Below are 25912 nucleotides of genomic sequence, written 5' to 3'. Positions count from 1 at the left end.
TGGAAAGGTCCCACCTGTCTTCCATCATGCATTCCAATGCCCCACACAATCAGAAGCCCTGCTCCTGAAGCGGGAATTATCAGGTGGGCAGAGGGAGGTTTCAGGATTTGATTGTTATGTCCTAGCTACACACAAGTCTGACAGCCCCACTGCTCATCTTCTCAGAAGGAGGTGGGAGATGGGTTCCCTCGGAACCCATCACGGCCTCCTTGCTTCTCTTAAGCAGATTCTCTGTCTGGTGGTCCATTCTTGGCTGCAACTCTTGGCTTCCCAGGTCAACAGCTCTGCACGTCTCCAGTGCACAGCTCTCAGCCCTGAACGTCCCCTCGTGGCGCTCATGACCACTTTCTCAGCCACCACCACCTCGCATCACCTCTCAGCAAACAAACATCCCCAATTCTTTCCACAAGAGCTCCAATTTATTTAAAAGGAATGGTTTTCTCTAAGTGGAATTTCTTAACTAGAACTCAATTCTTGTTAACTAGAACATTTTTCATGAAAATCTTCCAAATAACCTTGACCCAGGGGCAGGTCCAGGTTTGTCGGGCCTGATCTGCGGTAATACAAAAGTAGGCAAAGGGCCGTGGAGGGGTCCATCAAGTGAGGGGCCCTGCGCTGAGGCTGCATTAGCTTTGCGGTAAATCCACCTCTGCCCTTAGAGAACTGAATCCCAGAGGGAGCACCGTGCTTTCTCTGCAGCAAGACGATCCATCACTTATGAGCAGCACAAGATGAGAAACAACATAAGCGCTGGAGTCAGAAAGCGGTGGGTTCAAATTCCAGCTCTGTCTCTTTACTTGCTCTGTGATCTTGAGCATAAAGTTACCTAACCTCACATTGCTTCAGTTTCCCCCTCTGAAAAAAACCAGAGGTAGCAATGCATCTTTCATGTGTGTGCTATGAGAATTACAGGGCTGGTGTGTTTTACATAACACATGTAAAAGCCTGTAATACTATTCACTCAGTGAATGACGGATCAGATTCCCATTCAACAGTTTTCACTAGAATTTGGTATATGTGACTGAAATCTACCTTATACAAAGGCAAGTTAGTTATTAACGTCATAAAAAATAATAGGCACAGAGCACACAAGCATATATTCAAAGGTAGTATAAATGTATAAAAACAAGATGCAAAATAGGCTCACACTTAGCCTGACCCACTGGCTAACAATTATTTTTCTACCTCAATGTACCAGAGGGATGCAACACAACCCAGATGACAATAATGGCTTGATACAGCAGCAACAGAAGAGGAGCATACACACAATTTGCAAAACTCTTGCCTTCTTGTGATTCGTGTTCCCCTCCAAGCTATATCTCAACCCCTGTAACCCATCCCCGGTCCCGGTGAGAATCACACTCTCCACAATAATTAAGGAAAAATACTGAATTTATTCACTTGGTTGGAACCATCACATTGGATAAAAGAGTTGGTTTCATTTGCATGATGTAAAAACATACTCTAAGTAGGAATACTCACATACTTTACAATGTTAAAAATATATTTATATAAGAAAGATTCATGAAGGCATTTGATATAAAACATACACAGTATGCTATTTTAATATACAAATGCTTAAAAGAAAATAGAGTCTTAAGAATTATAAAAGTAGCATCTTTAAAAATTTACAAACGTTTCTATTTGTCTTAAAGGTCACATTCTCATCCTTTGGGATGTACAGAAATTATGTGGTTTACACAGTTTTATCCACATTCAAAACATCATGTTTTAAATGTTTTAAGCATAGCATGTACAGTACAAAATATTTCCATAGGAACATAACAGAACCTGTCACTAGGGGCCTGCTGCCAGACGGCTCCCAGTTAATCAGCCATTTTTAAGACGCTAGTTCAGGTTATTGCTACAATATTCAGGTTGTTCTATTCACCCAAAGTATAATGACTTTCATTTCTACTAGACTTTCCCGACAAAGGCTCAAAGAGTTATCATATAATATACACCAATATACATAAAACAACTATTCTGAGTTAAATGCAATTCCCATACTTAAATTAGAACCAAGAATAGTAATTTGAGGCTATTATCCTCGCAATTGGTATTTTCAAAATTTTGAGCAAAGTGCACAGTGAATGGAATCAGTCACCAGAAACGATTCTTCTCTGAACGCTCAGCTTCCTTCCTGTGAGTCACACCACCTGAGAAATGAGAACCTTCAGAGTTGGCAGGTAGCAGGGCAGCTTGACAAATCAAACCCACAGGAGCCACGTGGAGTCACATTCATGAGTCGTGGAAGCCCATACCGCTGGCTCATAAATGACACAATTCACTATTCAGAGGCCCTGTGCAGAGTCAGGAGAACCAGCTTCCAAGAGATAAATGCTGAGTCTTAATTTAGAGCAAACGGTGTCATTAATCAGCCATATTCTAATGTTGGTGGGCCCCGAACAAGGTTGAAATAGCCAGCCAGGGCTCCAAGGTCTATGTAGAGAGAACGTTGTCTCTTCAGCATCTCGGATTCTTCGGTGCTTGCTGTGCATGAAGAATCTGAAAAGGGAAACGTCGAAAAAAGGAAATAAGTGACCAGGGGACACGTTCAATAAATACCTTCTGCGAAAAAAACACTTTGGGCCTAATGAAACAGCATTCAGCTCTGGTTTTAATAAGAGCTACAGACTTGAACGCTATGAGCTAGTTTATGTAACACAACAGGGACAAAAAAATCAATGACAACAAGAAACTAGCTAGAACTCCTGGCATATTTTCCAACATCCCAGATGGTTCTCTTTAAATACAGAAAAGTCAGACAAGAAGCAGGGAAATGAAAACAAGCATTCCAGGCTTGACATCTGGGTTTGGACAAAAATGGTTAAGAATGCCATAGATTTTTAATGATAAAAATAGAAACCCCTCTCCAAGCATATTCTATGCTCCTGGAATGCATACTGACTTTCTTACCTGGGAAGGCGTCAAAGTTTGCAAAGAGAATTTAAGCAGAGGAAGATAGAAATGCAAACTGACTTCAAACTCAGTATTTTATCTGTGCAAAGACTGCTGTGGCTTATCATAATTGAATTAAACAGAACCCTGCTCTTTACCAACAACAGAAGTGTCCTGCTTGACTTGTTTTTAAAGGCAAATGATTCTCTGTTGCAAAAAAGCAAGTTGGAGGCGATTCTCAATGACTATGTTACCTACATATGCGCTGAAAACCTGTTATGATTGGCTCGTAAATTAGTCAATTTTTTTTTTATGCTTTTGCTGACATTCTTGCTGAAATTTCTCAAACAACTTACGGCATTCAAGAGGTCACTTCATTTTTTTGCAAGTGTTTTCATGAGCTACATGAGAGGTTTGACGTAGATGGAAAAGAAGGGAAGTAAGAGGCACTGCCCACAGGGGGCGTCCCTACCGGCAATGTTCTCAGGAAGCTCCAGCTCCTTCCTGCTCAGCAGCCTCTTCCTCTCAAAGAGGGCCGAGTCCAGGCTCTGACAGCGCGGCTGGTCCTCTCTTGGGGGGTTCAGGGCGTCATGCTTCAGCAGGTCCGCTGCCCTGGGGCGGTGATTGGGGTTCCTCTCCAAGGCGGCCTCCATCAGCTCTCGCATGCTGGGACTGCAGTCAGCTGCGATATCTTCTAACGGAGGCGCCTGCTTGTGGATCTATCAACAAACAATCTCTCAGCATCACTGACATGGAAATACACCCTCAACAGGAAAAAGATTCTGGTAACAAGACCTGGAAAGTCATCTGTTTCCTACCACATGCCCTGCAGCAAATGACAAGTGTCCCTTTAATCTGCTAAGGGCACCGATGCTGGGTTTGAATAAGCAGTGACAGCATTATATATGAACAGTGGCCCAAAGGTCATGGCAGAAGTCTCTGCTGCTGAATTTCTCAATGGTAAAATGAGAGTTGCACGTTCCACTATCTGTCAGGCTGCCATGGGGACCTATAATCTACTATCATTTTTTTTCTTTTTTGAAAGTGTTCAAAGAACATATACAACTTCCTTCGCTCAAAGATTTATGCTACCCTGATGTTACTAAGTGGCCATTTTTTATTACAGCTATAATGGAATAGCATATAATTTATACCCAATGTACATTTCAGTAAATTTCCACTAAAACAGCAATGCCTCCTTTGCAAGAATGGGGCTTTCCTCCCTTTGGAAGAACCTTCAGCTTCCTCTCATGGGTCACTAGTTCACCACCATCCAGCTCGGGATGTGGGAGCGTTAGAGGTGGTAGAGCAGCTCTCCCCCCTTGCCCGTGGGGGACCCCCACTTACTATGTACAGATAGGAAGGATAGGCTGAGCGAGGGTAGCGCTTCACCCAGGGTGGGGTGCCCGTCTGCATGTGGATGAGCGTGGCCCCCAGGCTGTAGATGTCTGCTTTGGTTGAATGGCCCCTGCACAGGATCACCTCTGGGCTCATGTAAATCTGAAAAAGAGGTTGGAAACATCCGTCTGGCTCCCCTCATTTGTCTGGGTTTCCAGTTCTGGAAGCTGGCTCATCCACCTTTCCCCTGTTTACTGCATGTCTCATCCCTTCAGAAGAGCATGTGATCGCTGTGTTCCCTTAAGGGAAGGAGAATAACACAGGCACACACTCAGGGAGCCGGGCATCTCTGGCATGAAGTGCCCCTGCAGCCAGGAACCCACCCAGGACTCTCACTCATCAAAGTTCTGCAAAGCATCGATCGAGGCTTCATTTTTTTATTAAAACACCAATTCCTTTCATATTTAAATGCACACTTCAAATGTACTTCTTCACTTCACGTTTACAAATTGCCAAACCTCTAAAAATCTGCAGTAATAAAAGGCGGCAGAAATCCACAGGGTATTAACACAACTCACTTGGAAGAGAAGAACTTAAAACTGTAATGTTGTAAAAGTGAAACCAATTAGCCATTTCTATGAACTACTTCTTATTTCTACCTACCACGCAGCCAGTGACCAAATATTAAAGGCATGCCATATTAACATGTATAAGTTCCATCTAGTTTCATGAGTTAATGCTGGAAAAGCAGGGCTGGTTTTAGAAATAGTTTCTCTAACAAGTGTTTGTTTCTAAACTCCAAAAAGAAAGGAAAAGAGAGCAAACACTGGTGACCAATGATTTATATTTATAGCTGGTACAGACATACAGTACTTAATATCCTAATTATCAATATTACTTTTAAGAAGTTTTTATACTGTCTGTCATTTGACTATGGAAAAGGGGGCTGGCGTTCTTGGAATACAATTCACAGTAAATAAGAACTGGCTTACAAAAACTGGGGAAATTGCCCAGTTTCCCCATCCTAACCACACTTCCGGGCTGGCTTTTGCTCTTGTTCTCTCTCTCTCTCTCTCTCTCTCTCTCTCTCTCTGTCCCAGCAAACAGGCGAAACCGAGCTCCTTGTTCTGAAACTTTCCCTGAAGCAAAGACAAGGCATTTGGATCCTGAAGGACTTTCTTACTAAATATAATCACAAAGTTAAACAATAAAAGCAGTCAGTAGGATCAGCCGTCAAGAGAGGATTGCCTGCCTGTCTCCTCCTCCCGCCCTTGCAGGGATTAATCCAAGCCAGGATTGGGCAAAGAATGTACTGTTGGTATAACCAAGGCAGCTGTGCACCCGGGGCTCTGCAGGCCCTACGCGACCCCACAGCAGCATCCTGCTGCCCTCAGGCAGATCCCCCGAGGGAGCTCTGGGGCTCGGAGCTCCTGCTTCCTCAATCTCTGCAAGGGCCAGAGCAGCGGGGCCTGGTGCTCGCGGACTCCTCAGGCTGGCTGACTGCAGGCATGAAGCAGGCCTGGGGCCACCCACGCGAGGCTCTCTGAGAGGGCACACCCTCAGGCCTGGGCACTGGAGCAAGGGAGTCTAGAGGTCGGGGCTCAAGCCCTGCACCTCTCAACATGTTTATCAGACAGGGCAAGACTGTGTGTATGTATGTGTGTGTGTGTGCACACACACACACACACACACGTGATGATTACATGTTAACAGGTAAGACCAAACACAGACTCAGCAGAAAATAAGCACTTTTAGAAAAGGACCATGCTATATACTTTTATATAATTATAGCATTACTTTATTACAGAATTATTTTATTCTAATTAATTATTTACATTCATTATTTATTCTTTCTATATATCATGTAATTCAAAAATAATAGATTAAATATACGCTGGATTAACCCTGTATATGTATTATATGCTTATAACATAATGCTCTGAATATGAACACTGAGAGAGAGATCAAACACAGGTGGCAGTGTTTGTGAGGTCCACCAAGGGATCAAACATCATCCACAGCCATGCAGTGGCCAAGCGATCAAGTCCGGTGGAAAGCAAATCTGCAAGGTCAACCCCGACCAGTCACATCTTATTGGCTCTTTAGGTATGAGGAGCAAAGCGAGCTTGCCGAAAGGGTCATTGCTGACTTACAGCCTGGCTCACTATCCAACTTCAACTCATGAGGACCAGACAGGGATTAAATGCAAGTGGATTAGAAGAGCTCATAACCATAAACACCAAAGCCAGTTTAGCATTTCATAAAAAGCAATTTACATTTGGTGAAAAGAACTAATCCAAACACGTCCAGGAGCCAACACCATGTTATCATCTCATCCTCAAGCACACATTCTCCTTTTGCTAGAGAATCCCAGAAAACTCCTATCTTTCTCTAGCCATTGCAAAATGCTCAATTTGATCACACTGCTGGGAAGAGAAAGGTATTTTCCATCTTTAATACCATAAATAGTTTGTTTCTCAAACTGGCTCCAGCAAAAGGGGTACAATGTCACATATCTGAACTTACGACTAATGCCAAAAGATGCTGAAACATTTTCCGAAAAAACATGTCGTAAGCATTACGTCATATTAGATTTTGTGCTTTGGTGAAGGATTCTATGGTTTTCTCTTCCAAATATTATTCTGTTCAAAGATGACTGCCCAGAATCCTCTCTCAAGTATTTTCCAGAATAATTTCAGTAATATCAGCAAAAACAAGGATTTGATCTGTTGCCCAGGTGGGTCTTTGCTTTGAGAGAGTTAAGAAAAGGCTTAGAAAATCTTGGTTCAAAATGAAGATAATTTTTTTTTTCACATTGCAAGTGAGGTCAATGCAACACATCTATTAGCTAGTCTAAGGGTTGCCATTTGGTTGAACACCAAGACTGACCTGGTAATCCTGAGGCAAAGGTGCCACCCGTGCCCTCTCTCTATTTCCTGGGGGCACTTCTGGCAGAGAGCAGGGCATGGGGCTGAAAGGCTGGGACAGTGAGCATCCCACTGTAGGGGACATGGGCAGTGAGGCAGCTTCTACACTCACTTAACCTTCCCAGCTGCATCCAACCCCAGGCCCATCACAACCTACTGTGAACTAAATTATTGGTTGTTTGATAATTCGGGTAAATTTAAAATAGGTTCTTTCACCAAAGAGTGAGGACTGATGCAAACCACCGAGGGCATGATCCTCGTGGGCCTGGTCCAGTGCGCTGTCCCAGGAACCTGCAACAGCTACTCTAGGGCAGATGCTCAACAGACGTTCCCTACTTGAATCAAATCAACTATGCAGCCTAATAATGGGAATGTTAAATTAAACAGGTTATTGGAAAGCCCACGAATGCATTTCTCTAAATCTCATTTAAATTCCAGAAGGTTTGGTTTTTATTTTGGCCTTGGGTTTTTTTGCTTCACAAATGAGTCCAACATATAGCTAGTTTATAACTTCAATAAGATTTATTTGTGCTAGATAATACACTTGAGGTTTATTACAGGATCCCAAGGATTAAGGATCATCCTGAAATGTTGTCACAGCTCTCAATAAATATTATCAGTGACCATGAAAATTATGGTTGTAATAGAACCAAAATAGCAATATTAGTTATACTAAGACTGCATGTATTATTTATATCAAAAAGTTACATAGTAGTTACACCTTAGACTTTAGACTCAGAGAAAACTAGGTTCAAGCCCCAGAAGGATCAATAGCCAAGTAGCTCTGGGCAGTTTATTTTAACCTCTTCAAGCTTATTTCCTTAACGTAAAATGGGAATCATGATAGTACGTGCCTACGAACTTACCAATTTACCAATAACAGGGTTGCCATGAGGATTAAACACTATAATTCATTTAAAGCACTAAAATGAGTATCTGGTGCAGAGCAAGGGCTCATTAAATACGTTCCAATGGTCATAATAATGTAATGCAATGGTTTTTCTCCCCTTTTTTGTCCTTTCTGCAGTCAACACTAGAACATTTTTTATTTATACTCTTAATAAATATTGACCACTCTTGTGGGAACATAATTACCTCTGTTCCGCGGAGGTCCTTAGGAAAATAAACATCTTCAGTCATCTGAACACTTAGGCCAAAATCCACCAAAACAGCTTTTGTGGACATGAACACAATGTTGCTAGCTATAAAGAGAGGAAAGTTTTTAGCATAAAATTGTCTATATACCCATAAATAATGAAAACATTACTTAAAACGAGTCCCAAATCAGAATAATTGAAGTGCTTCCCAACTGAGATAGACACAATATGCTTAAACGAGGAGGAGGAATCTAGTGAGAGTTTAGGTGGAAATCACTTCAGGTATGTCAAGAATTCAGTCAACGTGGATATAAATGATTGTAACTACTAATAATGCTCAAGATACAATAGTTGACATAGAAACAAGCTAAGTATCTATCGATGGATAAATGTGATATATGTGTATGTATATATAAAATGGAATATTATTCAACTGTAAAAAAGAAGGAAATCCTACCATTTGTGACAACAAAGATGGACACAGAGGGCATTGTGCCAAGTGAAATAAGTCAGACAGAGAAAGACAAATACTGTATGAGATGATTTATATGTGGAATCTAAAAAAACCTGAATTCATGGAAACAGAGAACAGATTGCTGGTTGCCAGGGGCAGTGGGTGAGGGTGGGGAAAATGGGTGAAGGTGGTCGAAGGGCACAAACTTCAGTTAGAAGATGAACAAGCTCCGAGGAGGTAATGTACAGCATGGTGCCCATAGTTAATAATACTATAACGTATATTTGAAAGTTGCAAAGAGTAGATTTTAAAAGTTCTCATCAACAAAAGCATTGTAACTAAGCATTGTAACTAAGGTGATGGATATATTAACTAATTTGATTGCGGTGATCATTTTGCAATATATACACATATCAAATCATTACATTGTGCACCTTAAATTTACACGGTTATATATGTCAATGATATCTCAATAATGCTGGAAAAAATATAATAATGCTCAAGAGCTTGAGGTTCAAATTCTAAGATAGAAGCATACTGTTATCAAGCTACTTTCTAAAAGAAAAAGTAAAATACCCTTTATTTTTCAGTAAAAGTGCGGCTAGTCCAATTTGTCATGAGATATTAAGGGTTCATCGTGGGTCTCTCTTGTGTGTTTCCCCATCATCTCTTACTCTGAGAAAGCAGCCAGCGAAGGTTTGTTTAATGGACACTCGCCAAATTGATGCTCAAAATTTAAAAGCTATTTGTTTCTCAAGAATATGTGAGGGTATGTGTGTGTGTTTTAAAGAAAATTACCATTTTCAAGTCTTATTAACAAGGGCGTAGGCAGTACTTAATAGATGTGTGGCTATAATCTTTTCTTCAATTGGATAATCATACTTCCTTATGACTTGGAAAGCGCCAGTGACCTGGCCTGATTCTAAGCCATGTTTCAGGAGCACAGCGGAGGGAGGTGGAAAGTGCTCTGAGGGACTGTCCTCCCTGCCACTGAAGATCTTCAGACTGAAGGAAGGAGCCTACGTGCGGCCTGTCTAACCAGTCTCGAAGCCAAAAAGGTACACATCCGAAGACAACTCACGTTTAATATCGTGGTGAATCACTTTGTTCGAGTGTAGAAAGTCAAGTCCCTTGAGAACATGCTTTGTCACCCAAATAATTTCGAACTCTCTCATCGGTCCACAGCTCTCCAGTTTCTCCAGAACAGAGCCTCCCTCGCCTGCTTCCATAAAGAGGTGCACCGTTTCACCCCACAGGACTACGCCATATAACTCAGCGATGTTCTCGTGCCGGAAGCAAGCCTGGATTTCCACGTCGGATGGCTTAAACTGATCGACTGGGATCTAAAACACAAAAATCCAGTAAGATGCTAAACAACCCCAGGATAGTGAATAGTGAAATATATATATATATATACATATAATGTAGGTCAACCCACAAGCCAGAAGGTAAATAATAGCCCTCAAGGATACTCTGATTATGAAATTGTACTGCCGAGTTAAGAAAATGTTTACTCCAGATCTGCCTTTACATTATGTCAGCTTTAGGTAAACGATTCAAAGTAAAACAAAAAACAAAGAAAATGAAATATTATTTTCATTTAGAACGTAGAAATCCAGCCAAAGAATTATTTATGATTGAATCAAAAGAGAGATAATTTCCCATCTATTTTATGTGTAATTTCTATGGCACCTAGATTTTTAGGTTGTATTTTCTATATTTCAGCTTGTCTTGAAATAATATTATGTCTTTGGTCCCACGGTCTATGCTCTAACAGTGCATTTAAAATAAGCACCGGCCATCCATTCTACAGAGAACCAGGCAGGTATTAATAAAGAAGCAGATCTTTCACAGTGCATATGGACATGGGATTTCTCCAAAATATAGTGTTAGATGAAAAAAACAAGATGCAGAAGTACATATTTTATGTTCCTATTTGTAAAACATTTTTAAACTATACATACATATGTCCATAGACATTTTCTTAAAGGACACATAAGAACCCATTATCAGTAGTGACCTCAAGGAAAGGGATCTCATTCTTCAGCTACACCCTTTCGAATCTATTCAGGGTTGTTAATCATTTTATATGTTTTTCTGTTTTAAGAAAAAATATAGTTTAAAAATTAAACATAAGTACTAAAAGGAAAACAAACCCACAAAGCTGTTTTCCCATGCCTTTTGAGATGAAACTGAAAAACTAGACACTTTGGTTCTAAGATCTTTCTAAAATGTCATCAGATTGTTTTTAAAAGAACTTAAACATGTCCCCTCTAAATGCAAGCTTTAAATGCCTGACTATAACACTTCCTTTTTTTCTTTTAATAACTGATATTCTAGCAAATCTTTATGAGGGAACTAATGAGGTCAAGATATTATTGACCTTTTAATTACAATAAGAAAGACTAAGATGATATTCAGCAGTTACTTTGCATTTTATTTTTGGTTAAATCAAGTGATTTTATTTTATTGCACTTTAAAGTAAAACAGACATAGATAAAAGTGTAAAACTGCTTAACTATCAAACTCAATGAATTATCAGCTGAACACGCCCATGTAACCATCATCCAGATCAAGAAACAGAACTCTACGAGCATCCCGGAAACCCCCTCCTGACCCCTTCCAGTCACTGCTCTTCGAGGGGACCCACTAATCTGAGTTCCACGCGCCTGGATTTGTTCAGCTCATTTTGGGCCTTTATATAAGTGGAATCTCATACCATAGATATTTTGGGTCTGGCTGTTTTGGCTCAACAAAATGATTATGAGATACATTGACATTACTGTAATTGTAAACCACTTCTTTTCCTTGCTGTACGGTATCCCATCGTGTAAATATACCACATTTCAGCATCTGGAAACTTCCAGTTTGGGATTATTACAAATAGTGCTGCTAGGAAGGTTCTGACACATAGCTTTTGGTGTACACGCCCGTTGGGTTTGTACCTACAGGAGTGCAATTGCTGGGTGAGAGGGCGTGTGCATGCTCAGCTTAGGTAGATATGCCAAAGAGTTTTCCAAAGTTTGGAGCAATGATTGTTTAATAAGAAGAGATGGGGTCTTTTCAATAATTCGTCTAGTTAAACTCAGCTCTTTAGTTTGCAGTCCTGAGGAGTCCTGCAGCCTTGCCAGCTTCTGCTTCCCTGCCTGGCTCCCTCCTCAGTGGGTGGCATTAAAGAAACAGCACACGGATTTGCTCCTGCAGGAGAGCTCCCCTCCACCCCGCCCCACCACAAGAGGGATGATGTTATCCAAGCTGGTGCTAAATAAGCCAGCAGGACTGTCTTTTTCATCAGGGCAAACCAGATTATAATCAACCACCCACTTAGACCAAGGGGCTGAACGCTTCCAGGTAGCAAGCAAATCCATAAAACACAGACAATTTGGACAGGGTACCCTCAGATAAGATCCAGTCAAAGGGTAACAACTTTGAGTAATGCAAACAAACAAACAAACAAAAGCCACAACGTCAAACATGCAGTGCATGCTGTCTGGTTATAAAGTACATACCAATTTACACGCCATCCTTTTCTTAGTCTTTATATCTTGTGCTAAGTACACTTTTCCAAAGGCCCCCCGAGGAATGAAATCAGAGCCAATATTCCTGTACGTCAGCTTCCAGGGGATGAGGAGAACATCTGAGTCTATTTGATAGCGTCCATTTTGGGGAGTGATCACCTACAACACGATAAAGATGCAAGAGGGTGAGAATTTCAGCAAAGTCCTTTGCTAAGACCCACCCTTTAGAAACTGGTTACTTTAGATCAAATTCCTATACACAGTGCTTGAAAGTGATGTCACTGTGTATAACCCTAACAGTGTACAGAGACTATATTTAGAGCTTCAGCAAGACAGAGAAAGCATGTAACAGAAACACGTCCCTGGGCAGACCTGATCATATTATTCATGAGTAATTAATTGCTAAATAGAACTTTAAAAATTATTTATCTAAGGGAGTATGACGGATCTGACCAAAAGGCTGAAAATAAAGATTGCATAAATATAGATGCTGCCTGCAAGTTGACTTGTTTCCAATTAAAATGTGCTAACCTGTTAGTCCACATAGCTATTACTCACACTTGATGCATACAGAGAGAACGTGGAAATTAACTGAGGATCATGGAGGAGTGTGGAAAACAATGTGTTATGCCAGAGATATGAGCTGACAGTGCTACATAAATAAAGTAAGGGCAGAATTATTTCCCACCTACTTACTCATTTAATATATATTGAGAACATACTGCATGCCAGGCACTGTGCTAGTGCTGAGGAGGCAGCTATGAACAAGAGATAGATGACCTCTGACCTCCAAGAGTGCATGAGCAAGCACTTTAGAACAAGAGATTTCAAAACCAGTCGACTCAAAAATGAAGAGACGTACCCTGACAGCAGTGTGGGTTACAAGGGGATGTGCATTTATCAAAACTCATCAACCAGAAATTTAAGATCTGTGTATTTTACTGCATATAAAGTATATCTCGATTTTTAAAGAGTAAGCAAGTTAGAAGGAGAAATAATTAAAATTAAAACAAATTAACAAGGTAGTCCATGGGAGATATGACCTGGAACACACGTGTAAAAAATGTTTGAAGTGGGGGCCGGCCCTGTGGCCGAGTGGTTAAGTTCGCGTGCTCCACTGCGGCAGCCCAGGGTTTCACCGGTTCGGATCCTGGGCACGGACATGGCACTGCTCATTAGGTCACACTGAGGTGGCATCCCACATGCTACAACTAGAAGGACCCACAACTAAAATATATAACTATATACTTGGGGGATTTGGGGAGAAAAAAAGCAGGAAAAAAAAAAAAGAAGATTGGCAACAGTTGCTAGCTCAGGTGCCAATCTTTAAAAGAAAAATGTTTGAAGTGTTCTTTCAAGGAATAAAAAGTCTCAAAAGTCCAAGTTTTCCTTCAATGTAATTAGTAATATTACGACTTCAGATTATGAATCCAGGAATTATGAAACTATCAAAATGACATCATTTCAAGCACAGAAGAAGCTGAGGGGAATGTGGACCACATGGGAAAAGAATGATGGGCTGATTCATCTACCGATGCATGGAGCTCCTCACACAGTCATGTTACGGGAATAGTTCTAGAAACTACCAGGGTTATTCATTTGGTCTCCATATTGCTAATCTTAGCGACACCCCACAAACAGATGTGTTCACTATTAGTCAGGGAATGAAGTAGAGAACAACTCCAATACCTAGAAATGTGAAGTCACTAAATTTAAAAATTAAATATTTACCGAGCGCTCCCTCTGTGCAGGATCCTGGGCAGAGCCACAGAGGGAAAATGAATGAGTACAGGACCACGGTCTTGACTTGTTTGAAATACGACCTTCTTTCAAGAAGTGTGTCACCTCAAGTTACTGGAGGCCTCTTTTGATAGCATGCTAAGAATGTGATGAATTTAGACCCTTTCCACATTTAGACAGAACCGTACTGACAGCACTCAACTGCACTAGCTTATTGCCTCTCTCTTGTTATTAAATATTTACAGACGCAATGTCACCATTTCCTCTCAGTTATCAACTTCAGTGTTTAACTCACGTTCGTGTAAGTTTTGCTGTTGTCTAACCCAGTTTGACCCAGTGTCCTCTCAGTCTATCCAAGGGATGGAGAATATTAAGAGCCACACACTGAGTGCACATCACCAGCCAGCACAGCGCTCAGTACTTGAATACACTATCTCATCAAAGTCTCATGACAGTGCTATGAGATAAGTACTATTTTTATCTCCATTTTACAGATGAGGAAACTGGCTTCAAGAGGTTAAGCAACTTGTGGGGCAGTAACAGCGTCAGGATTTGAACTTAGCTCTGTCGGACCCCAAAACCACAGGTCCTGTTCTTTAGATAAGAGCCCTTGAGCTTCCAGAAAGCTGTAATTAAAGCTGAGCCATGATCAAAACCCAGTCATTAAAAGCCTACATTTCCACATCATGGAGTACCCTTCTCCCCTTTAGATCAAATACCGCAAGTTCCTTCCCCCCTACTTTACAATCTCCCATCTCCTGGGCACCCTCCTCGGAGCGCCCGACAAGGTCTCCACGGTGACCTTTGATGATAGGCCCTGAAGGGAAAGTGTGATATGCGAGCGCCGACCAGTTGCAGTTCTGCAAAGACCCTGGTTCTTCCCCAGCCCCAGGCCTTCCCTATTTGGGTTTGAGATAATTTTTTTCCCTCCTTCTTCTTCCTTTGGGGGCCCTCCCAAATAATCTTACAGAACTCTATGCTGCTTATCTCTGCAATTCTTCCACTTACCAAAGCCATCTTCCAGTGCAGACATTATAAGCACGCTTTCGATGTCCTCGTCCAGATCACTATTATCCATACTAAACAATACTGGGCCCAGGAGCAGCACTTGAGAAAAATTCTTAGGTATTTTGGTAAAAATAAATTCCATTTTATTGTGGAATATAGTGGGCTGTGGCTGCTGTGAAATGCATGTGACCTTAGGCTATGTTCAAAGAAGCATATTGTCTAGAACAAAGGCAGAGCTGGCCGTATCCTACTCTGGTGGTCACATAACGACTGGACCGCCACATTCAACTTCTGAGCTGTAGGACAGGCATGGCACAGGCCTGAGCTGAGGGCGCTATCCAGATGACAAGGAGAGTTAACACCCCCATGCACAAGCAGCAGCAGATACAATTAGAAGCGTTTGTGAAAGAAGAGAGAAGATGTGGGGAATCTGCAATTTCTGGAATATTGGAAGACTGTCAAAAGAGGGGAGAGTAACAATTGCATACAACAACAACTACCACAATGATTTGCATTCTTTCAACACTCGCTGTGTGTAAACAGGTCACATGCAGCCATGATTTGTTCCCAACAACAACGGTATGGAGTAAATGCTATCATGTTACCCATTTTACAGATGAGTAAACTGAGGCACAGAGAGATGTAATAACTAGTCTAAGGTCACACAGCTGACCCATTCTGAGCTGAGGTACATACACACTTATTTCATTCCCTGGCATCAGTTTTCACCACTATTCATCATATATACCTGTTTATGGCCAAAAAGTAGAATGAGGACTAAGAGAGTCAGAGATGGATTTTAGTCCTATATAAGGAAGGATTTACTTACAGTCAGAACTGGCCAAATACGAAATGAAATGCCCCAGTGTATGATGAACTGTTCATCACAGGAGATTTTCCAGCACAGACCAAAATGCACCATCAATTATTGGAGATGATGAATGGGGTGATTCAAGCACTAGACAGGGAATTTGACTCAAGTATCTTTAAGGTTTTTTCAACTCTGGGAAGCCAGGACTCCATGACTAAGCCCTGAGGAACAGCATTCAGCATCTCACACCCACGTCTATGAGCGAGCCCTTTGGGGCCCTTCAGCTCTCCAATAATCACCAAAGACTTGAGTGTATGGAATCCATTTTGGGTTATTCATCTCCAGATCAGGTTATGAATTTGTCTAGACTAGAAATAACTAGTAGCACTCTCACACAAAGCAACCCCTACATCAGTCTCTCAAGGTTCTCCCCCAGGTCCTGCTGGACGTTGGTGGAATCTTTATTAAATATTATTTTTAGGAAAACAGCACACACGCACACACACAGACCACCATTTAACATGCCTATGCTTCCGGATATTTTTTTAATTCTTGGTCCTCCGTCCTGTCTAATTACCTCCATGGATGTTGTGGTTGTTGGTTGCCTGGAACACACCACGTGTCCATGCCTCCAGGCCTTTGTACATACTCTTCTCTTCATCTGGAACACCCTCCATTCTCCATCCCCTTCATCTGTCTAACTCCAAGTCAATAACTTAGGCGTCAACTCCTCTTGGAAGCCTCTCTGACATTCTCCCTTGCCCAGACCCACCCGCTTGGCTATGTGAGGTATCCTGCTCCACGTTGCCCTAGCAATCAGGGCGTAGTTGCACTGGGAAGTACCACACTGCATGATAATGGCCTGTTTACTTGCCTCCTGCCTTCACCAGGCAGTAAGCTACCAGAGGGCACAGACTGTGCAACACTTGGAAAAGCACCTGATACACTGCAGATGTTGGAGTCATGTCTAGCAAGTGAAACAGAGGGATACTTGAACGAAAGGATTTGGCCCATATGTAGATAAACTTCATAGATCGATTTTACCTTGGAATTTATTTATTTGGTAGATATTTGCTGTCATTTTGTAAAGCAGAGAGACAGAGAGCAGCAAAGGAACCCAGAAGAGAAAAGTTTTGATAGGGTATTAGGTGGAGGATGGGGAAGAGAAAGGTTCTGAATGCAGGATGGTTCCAAGGAGAGCATCACATGAGGGTGAAAGGGAGCCAAAAGCAAAGCTTGCTTCTTGTAGCATCTTGTCTCAGGCTGGCTACGATCAGCGACGGCACCTCGCAACTCCCATGCCATTAGCCATGGACCACAGAGCTGCGATAGGTCACTAGCAGTTGCAGGGTTGTAACAATCCTTCAGGTCAGTGACAGGAAAGGCAACCACGGCCCCCAGAGCCATCAAACACTGGCTTGATTTGTGGATTTTAAACTTCTCCTGTTATCTTCAATTCACTTTTAACTCTTCCTGCTTTACATGTTATATTCTTGATCATTTTTAAAATAAAAATCCTTTAAAAGTTTTAAAGATCCCTGCCCTTATGTGTCCTGTTCTTAAATTTTCTCCTGAATATGCATCTATCTGTCAGCCCTCCATGGCAGGACTGCCAGCATTTCACTCTTACCCTTTGCTGGTAAAATTTTTACTTCCTTGATCTCCTTTTTTGCACTAGCATTTTGTTTTTACTCCAAAACCTTCAGGAAGCTATTGCTTTGTACTCCTTATAGTTTTCCTGAATTCCCTTCTGTACACTCCCAGTGAAGTTCTATGGCCCATCTCTCATCAGTCTGATGGCCCAGGGGAAATATACCTAAGTCTCTACATATTTACAAGCAAGAATAATTTGTTTATTCTGCATGTTTTCCTTAAAAATACCAATTCATATAAGAGACAGAAATACATAAACCATTATGTTTCTGATCACAGACATATATATTATTTTGAACCAGAGTTGTCCAGCTATATTTTAGCTAAGAAAATCAGGCATTGCTCCTAGTTCAAATTATTACCTCCCATGGATAAGAAGAAGTACTATTCTCCAGGTAAAGTCAAGTCAACTATTAAATACAGTTTGGTATATCCAGACCAAAGCAAGTTCACGTGACCGTGCAGAATGTAATAACACCACTGGCTTCTAACAAAACAATTCACTCCATAGCTGACCTAAACTGCTGTGTTGTTTTTAACTGAATGAACGTGGTATGCAAAAAAAACCCAAAATAATTACAAACTTTGTCCAGACTCTTTACTTGTTCAGCAGTGACCTTCCCCCATCATTAGCCATTTTGCCATTTAGAGACACCAAAGGAAAGGGGTCACTTTCATGAATAAGCACGTTTTGCAAGCTGCCACCCACTCCTTTGCAAATTGTTCTTTTCTAAAAAATTGGATCACCTTTAGCCAGCACCGCCGTTCACCTCTGACATACTAAGAGATTGACAGAATCTCAGGCACACCTAAACACATCACCTGACCTATGATTGTGGCAACCAAGTATTGTCACAATATTTTGGATTATTTACATACTTGGGACGACTAAGCAAATATATTATTTGTCATTCATACCTTGCCAATTAAGGAAGGTGAATCTGTGGATAGCTATTTACTGCCTACACATCACATTTCTGCAAGAACCATATTTAGCCAATACTAATATTGTGACATTTCAAGATGTGACAAGAGAGGAGCAAAAATTTCAGCTTCAAAAATATTAATTAAAGTCTTTCTTCCCTCTCAGATAAAAAATTCTCATTAAGCCTTTCTCTTTTGCCTAATTGATGATGAGCGTTTTAACGAACAGTTAAACTAAAATACACTCTTCTGAATTACTTGTTTGTAAAACTACTACTAAAATATGGAAAAGATTCTTTAAATGGACTTTTAATGAAGACATTTTTGCATCTTTAACATGAAGGGGATTCTTACAGATACTGCATTTTTAAAAACCATACCTGGCAGCCAGGTTAAAGCAGGTGTGAATGCTACCCTGCGTTAAATGAAGCTGCAGTAATAAAGCTGAACACACAGCACTCAACTGCATCAAGGAAAAAACATACCATATTTAATAAAATTCCAGATTCTTGTGGTCGGTGTCCATAAAAACGCTTTGCAGTATTCGATATATGGTTTGCAAAAGCAAGCAGCTCCTCCACGGTTCCACGTCTGACCGACGACAACGAAGGCACCTCTTGGCCACTGAGTAGCAGAGACTCTGAGTGCTCCTCATTTTGATTACTATCTTGACACATGGTCATTAGACTGGGTTCATAAACTGGTGGCTCTTCACTTGGGTAAAGATTTTCCATAATGTCTATTATATCAGACACATTCAAATGTTGAATTAATGAATCGAGTTCTTCTTTGTTGTCACTGCCAGTGCTCATGTACTCCATTACTGTTGTGCTTTGTAGAGAATCTGCAAAAGAAAACACAAATACTTAGTTTGCTATATTTGTATTTGCATTTTGAGATTCATGGGAACTGGACATAAACTGGGAATGGGCCTCTCTATGCCCGTGTCTACAAAACGAGGGCCCTGCGTCAACAGTGTGTGTGAATTCAAGTTGACAGACAGTGAAGAAAGGGACCTTAACTAACCATTAGTCCAGCTGCTCACTTTGCAGAGGGAAAACCCAGAGAGCTTATATGTTACTCACTCGCTGAGTTGATGGCATCAGCTATAGCCACTGAAAACAAACTTTCACCAAATATAAACATAAATAGGAGCAGCTCAGAAATCTGAGGAGCTGAGGCTCCAGGCTGGTGCTTTACAGCTTCCACCCTGCTGCTCCGCCAGGGGACAATGCTCCCCACACACAGGGACAGAGCTCCCCACAAACAGGGACAGTGCTCCCCACACACAGCTCCGGTGGCTTTTATGCCTTGGGTGACTTTAAAGAAAAAGAACTACTTTAGCAAATTCAGGAGCTAACTTGGCAAATAAAACTCAAGCCCTGAAGCCAGAAGCACGTAAGATGGATTTTAATGGAAGCAAATCTGATGCTGATAGGTCAAACTGCAGGAACAATTCTGATGCAAATGAATTTAACAGCTCATTTAGAAGGGGGACAGCAAGCCTCAAATCCCTGTTCTGCCAGCGATGAGTATGAGAAAGAAGATTCATTTAACCTGTGAATCAGCTGTCCCCTTTGGGACTAGAATTCTTTAACAGTACAGAGCATAGATTTCAAGGGTCCAAAAAGGTTAATCTAATATCTAGGTCAATAACTCTCCAGAAGTCGTAGAATTACAGAGGCCAGGGAAGCTAAATCTATCCCAAGTAAGACACATGTGAGACCAACGAACTGTGTTAGCCAATATCATATTTCAGTTCTTACATACAAAGCAAGGGCTACACCTGGGGATCTGCCAATGAGAACAAAAAAGGGTAGATCAAGGGTAAAACATGACGCTGTTACTCAGGACTTTAGAACAAGTCCATTCCAAAGGATTAAAGACAAAGGATTTAAGAGATCTCAGAGAATTTGGAGGCATGTATGCCTACTTAAACTATTGCGCTCCTGAACGCACAGCCTCTCTCTCTGAAAGAGGTTCCAGGTTCTTAAAAGCACGAACCTTTAACACATTCGACACTCAGTGCTGAAAGCCACAGGCCTCCATCAACCCGGAGCACAAGGGCAAAGCTCCAGGAAACGTTCCACCACGGGGCCACCTGCAACGCATGACCCAGCCATCAGCTGAGTGAATCTCATTTGAGAAAAGAACCATGCAATGTAGTGCCCTCGTTAACTGACTTGACAATCACTTGCTGACGTAAGGAAAGCAGTCTAGCATCCTGGAGTCTGACATTCCATCAAGACTCAGACTGCTTGGGGTCAAATTTCGGCCCCTCATCTACTGTCTGCGTGACCTTGGGCTAGTACTTTGACCTCTCTGCACCTCCACTCCCCCATCTGTACAATGGAAGCAGTGCTGAGCAGCACCTACCTCACAGGGTGGGTGCGAGAGTTAAGGAGGTCATGTGCAAAAGGTGCTCATGCAGTGTCTGGCCCACAGTAAATCAGTTGTGTCACTGGAGTTGCTATTATGAGCTTAAAAGAGAGAAGTACAGAGTCAGACTCCTGGCTTTGCACACACTGCATGAGACCTCCTTCCTTATCAGCAAAAGGGATGTGGCTACCTATTCCCCCAACTTCTTCACGGTAAGGTTTTAAAGATTGCATCCAAGACAAGAGACAGCGAAAAAAGGCAGAAACCTATGCGCACTGCTTTGATAGCTGTTACCACCAGTTACATCCAGAGAGCCAGGAAGCTCCCTCTCAGAGATCTTGCAGCTCTTGGAGCCTGTGGGGTTATGAAAGGAATTTCCTAGGTTAATAGAGGAACATTCGACTTTGGTTTCATCGAGCCATTTTAGTTGCAGTTTCTGCGTGTCGAATTTACTGAAAAACAGAAGCTAAAACAAAAAGAGCCTGATTTAGGACCCTACTGGCTGAAGAGTTCCAAGGCTCCTGGACTGACTTATGAAATGGCTAACTTGAGAGAAAATAAAGTTCCCAGTAGCAACAGGGCTCAAGAAAGAGAGGGAGAAGTCCATTCGGACCCTTTACAGCACACTCAGCTGACCCAGAGAGGAAAGACAGCTTTTGGTCTTTCAAACCTGTGGAAAGTCTCAAGCATCTCAAGCATTTATATGCAAAACCGAAGCAAGAGGTTAAACACACACACCCCTAAACTGCGTGCTGGGGGGCCGGGCGGGAGGAGGAGAAGAAAAGGAGGGAGCAGGGGAAGGAGGGCGGGGGCGCGGCGGAGTGTGGCTCGGGGGCAGTCTCCGGATCCGGGCATAATTCCCTAGCAACGCCCGGCTCCTCTCACGCCCAGCAGGCTCCCGGAGCAACCTGGTGACCAGCCCGCCCCCTCAAATGCCCCCGCAAAGCCCCTCAGCACTTTCAGGCCGTAATTAAGCAGACAACACGCTAATGATTTCCGCGTTATTCATGATCAGTAGCCATTTAGAAAAAGTGTGGACTGTGAAGATATTCTAGCTCAACAATAGAGACCCTTCCTCATACAATTTACCAAAAAAAAAAAATCCTTATAAAATTCCTACTTCTTAACGGAGTAGACGAGGATGGCACTTTTAGAAATGGAGAAATGGGCAAATACAGTCGAAATTATTTGCTTCAAACTGTTTCAGGAACCAGCAATAAAATCAAGAGAAAATCCTATTCCAAAACATTAATGTCACACTCTTGGGTACTTGTATCTGCATAAACAAACGTTGAGGGTTTCCTGGTAAGTGTGAATGAAAACGGCCAAGATTTCAGGGATCAGCTTCTGCCTAACAAATGACGATTATACCTTGCGGTACTTCCCATTTAAAAGATATTTTCTGCCGAAATAGTACATTGCCTCCCAGGGCACATTTCTTATTATATTTTTGTTCTCAAAAGGACCCAGAATGACACAGTCTAGCTGAATAGAAGCACAGCGACTCTACTTCAAGACATCTAGAGGCCTCATCTATCCGATTCTCCTTATACGAGCAAGTCCTTAATTAAGGGCCATCTGCCAGAAGTCCCGCACGCAAACCTCAATGCATCAGAGAGCTGGGGGCGTCTGACGGAATCAGATTATATTCCACTTGGCAAAAACCTAAGACTCAGGCCACAGACATGTAAAGTAACAGTATTTGTGTTTTTTCCCGTTTTTTATCAGGAGCAGTCCTTTATTCTGGGCCAAAATACGTCTTTCCAAAAGTGAAACAGACATTGCAACGTTTCCCTTAAAGACAGCTCACGGCCTTCGCTGTTAACTTTTGGGACAATCTCTGCACGCCCTGCTTCCTTCCCAGCGTCGTTCTCCGCCCAGAACCAGAAGGATTTCGGAGTCCTGATAGCGCATTCCTACCGGGAAACATCTGTGAAGTATTATTTTTTCCCCTAGCATTCTTAGACCTGAAGCCCAGCGTTTGTGTTCTGCTATAACGACTCATTAGTCACAGAACAACGTCCGAGTTATAAGCATGAAATAAGTTTCAGCTATTCAAAAGGCTGTCTGCTCCACCAACCCCAACTCCCTTCCTCCAGTCCTTACAGCCAGCAGACCCTGAAAGGGCTTGTAAATTATAAAAGCACCCATCATTTGGGCGGGCGGCGGCCTGGTCCCCTGCCTCCGAGGTGCACTCACCGGGGCTCGGCAGGGAGAGGGCAGCCGTCCAGGCGGCGTACGCAGCGGGAGGCGCGGTGACAGCGGGTCCCTGCTTTCCCGCGCATTGCCCACACCCGAAGTGCTGGCGCGCTAGGGATCCGGGAAAGAGGAGGAAGGGGGAGGAGTCGCGATCTGCACTCGGTGAGACCCTTGCGCAAGGTGCTTTCCAGCTGTGCAGGCTGCAACCGCGACACGCGCAGAGGACGGAAGCGGAGCAGCGCGGGTGTCGGGCACGCCTCCACCTCCCCAAGTCCCGGAGTTCTCCCCTCTGCCGCGGGGACCCTCCGTTTCAGAATAGGAACAGCTAGGGCACCCAGAAGGGCTGCGATCAGAAAGACACCCCAGAGTCCCCAAACTGTGGATTACCTGCGGCCTCCGCGCGACCCCGTGGGCCGAGCGCTCCAGCCGCGGCCTCCCGACGCCTCGGTGCGCAGCAGGTGGCCGGTCCTCCGGAGCCGGGCGCGCCGTGGCACCGAGGTCCGACGGCAGTAGAAGCTGGAGCCAGGGCGACCGGCCCCGGAGCGTGGCGCGTCGTCCAGAGCGGAGCGGACGAGTGAGCCCCAGGCCGGGCCGCCCTCGTCGGCCCCTGACTCACGGCGTCTGAGCCGGCCGAGGGGCGGCGCAGCAGACGCCAGCCGCCGCCTCCCCGCCTTTTCCATTTCCCCTTTCTCTCCGTAAACAGAAAGAGACTGCCGGGTTGCGGGGAAGCCGGAGCCCCAGCGCTGGGAAATTCCGTCCGCCCCCCCCTCCCCGTTTGCCCTCGGGGCGCCCGGGCGGAGCAGAAGGCGGGACTAGGGAGGAGCGGGGAGGGGCGCGGGCCGAGCGCCGGAGAGAGGCTCGCCGCGCCATCTGGGGGGCCCCCGGACAGCAGTTGCCTCTCCAATTGAGGGCCTGGCACACGTAGGAGTTTTCCCTCAGGACCGGACAACCCGGTGGTAGAGGGCGCCCCAGTGGCAGATTTGTAAAGGGAGACTGTGCCCCCGCACCCCCGCCCGGTTCCCGGAGGAAGATCGTGTTTCCTAAGTGCTCGCGCCCGCGGCGCTACTCGGGTGTTCCAGGCCCGGGCAGGGGGGGCGCGCTGCGGGCCCCGCGCCCACCCCCAAGCCCTGCGGGCACAGGCGCGCCGCGTGCTGTCTCCGCCGCGCTGCAGGAGGCACAGTGAGCGTCTAGTCTTCTCAGAACCGCACCCAGCCGCGATTACGGGTAGCGCGGCCTGCCCTGCCCAGATTTCGATTCAGGTCCTCACACAATGAGTGTCGTGATCCGTGGTCCGCACGCACCGACTGCGGTTTGAAGGTTTGGGAGAGGCCGCCGCAGAGTGGGCGGGCAGGTAGGGGGTGAGCACCTGGAGACCCGCCAGGGTACTCCGCCAGCAAACCCTGGTTTCCCCTTTCTAGTCTTTATTGGAACGGGTTATTTTGTGGTACCGCCCAATTAGGAAGTGTGTCTGCACTGATGTCCAGCTGCGAGTCTGGATTCTCTGGTCTCCTTGGGAAGAAGATCAGAGTTCGTTTACAGGTTTCTTCTTGAGTGGAAAGCGTTTACTCCAGGTGAAGCCGGAAGTGAGTTCTAGGGAAATCGCGCCTCTCTCCACGAAATCCACTTTGCCAGGACATTCCCCAAAGCTACTGAATAGTGGGGCACCCTCTCCCCCCCTAAATTTCCCTAGTATCGAGCACTTACTAGGAGCCAGACATTTTGCAAGACAGCCGCCAGGAGAAGGAGAGATACTGTAAGGTAGACAGACATCCTCTCCATCTTAGCCCGGGCCGTTGGGCGTGCCAGGCAGAGCTCAGATTCGAACACGCTCCGACTGAGTCTACAACCTGCTCTTTCCAGTGCCCAAGCTCATTTCCCTCCCGCAGACTCAAAGCTGCATCGGACACGCTCTAAGGCTCTCCAGGTTTCTTCTGTGAAAAGCGCATTGTTATTGCGACCTAAGGAAGTCATATGAGAATTGCTGGCGGATATAGGCTAGATGCGGTGAGAAGCAAGGCCCTTTTGCAGGACCTTAACTCCCATCATTTCTTTGTGCCTCTGGTCACGCAGGGACAAAGTGATTGACAGTCACCAGAGGGCGTCAGTAAAAGTGAGCCCAACTAGCAAATAAAACGGCGAGGGCTGATTCGGCGCTAATTCACCGCCCCCAGCCCCCAATTATTTTAAATACTTGAGCTAGGCGAGTGTTGTGCTGTGAATGACGCGGGACGTGTACCGTCCAGGCGGTCCCAGACCGTGGAGGAGTCCCAGGTGCCTCGAGGAAGAGCCTTTCTTGGGGACCGGGCCCTTCCGGTCCTGGACGGAGAGGGTGCAGCTTGGACCAATCCTGCCGCAATGACGGCAGAGGCGGCCAGCGGTGGACTGGGAGAAGCCCCGCTGTCCCGGACGCAGACTCCCTGGGATTTGGCCCTGGCTCAGAGCTCATGATCCCACTCTCCACTCTCGGCTGAAACTGGAGTATGAACTCTTCCAGCGTTTTCTCTGGAAACCAGGTTGTGACCTCTAATTGTAACGTGAGAGACGTCGCTCCCTCATCTGTCGTCTTTGAACAACAAAGGATGATCTTTATAAGCATTTTAAAAATAGAAACATGGAACCACTCCCGCCCCCACCCCTTGAATGAGCTCATGAAAACCACACCTAATCTTCTGGGAACTAAGAATTAGCCTTACTTCCTACACAGAGGTCTCCCAAATATAGCTGTGTTTTAGGGAGCTGATGAAGTGGCTGCTCCCGCAGGGTTCTCTCTGGCTGCTAATGACTTAGGCAATAGCAGATTTCATCAGGGTGAATTAAGAGGTTTCTCTCAGCAACATTTTTAAAGTCTAGCAAAGATTAGATCTGCTGACCCAGAGGGAAGAGACTGAAGAGAGCACAACTAAAACGACAGAAAAGGTTGACAAGACACCTTCATTTTTCTCGGTCAGGACTTTGTCACACAG

General features: G+C 44.1%; 1 protein-coding gene across 2 annotated transcripts; it reads right to left on the bottom strand.

Moving 5' to 3' along the window:
* Positions 1-1383: 1383 nt before the first annotated feature.
* MAP3K8 (mitogen-activated protein kinase kinase kinase 8) lies at positions 1384-24149 on the bottom strand. 2 transcript variants are annotated; one of them, XM_014851803.3, is made up of 8 exons: positions 23337-24149; positions 18857-19215; positions 12227-12394; positions 9799-10060; positions 8262-8368; positions 4249-4401; positions 3374-3620; positions 1384-2508 (listed from the first exon to the last, which is right to left on the bottom strand). In XM_014851803.3, exons 2-8 carry the CDS (start codon positions 19190-19192, stop codon positions 2378-2380), a joined length of 1404 nt encoding a protein of 467 aa, XP_014707289.2. In that variant the 5' UTR covers positions 19193-19215; positions 23337-24149; the 3' UTR covers positions 1384-2377. The 2 variants fall into 2 exon arrangements, with proteins under 2 accessions (XP_014707289.2, XP_014707290.2); XM_014851804.3 differs by having other exon boundaries at positions 22950-23572.
* Positions 24150-25912: the final 1763 nt, after the last annotated feature.

This window comes from Equus asinus, chromosome 29, assembly GCF_041296235.1.
Source record: "Equus asinus isolate D_3611 breed Donkey chromosome 29, EquAss-T2T_v2, whole genome shotgun sequence".
Lineage (NCBI taxonomy): Eukaryota > Metazoa > Chordata > Mammalia > Perissodactyla > Equidae > Equus > Equus asinus.
The sequence above is the reverse complement of the archived record's forward strand: the minus strand, read 5'-3'. Positions and strand labels throughout refer to the sequence as shown.

Coding starts and splice junctions, on each gene's coding strand:
- MAP3K8 (XM_014851803.3), bottom strand. CDS start 19,192: ATGGAGTACATGAGCACTGGCAGTGACAACAAAGAAGAACTCGATTCA. Junction 12,395..18,856: donor CTGGAATTTTATTAAATATG/GTATGTTTTTTC, acceptor ATCGTGTTGTAG/GTGATCACTCCCCAAAATGG. Junction 2,509..3,373: donor GCTTCCTGAGAACATTGCCG/GTAGGGACGCCC, acceptor TTCCCTTTTCAG/ATTCTTCATGCACAGCAAGC.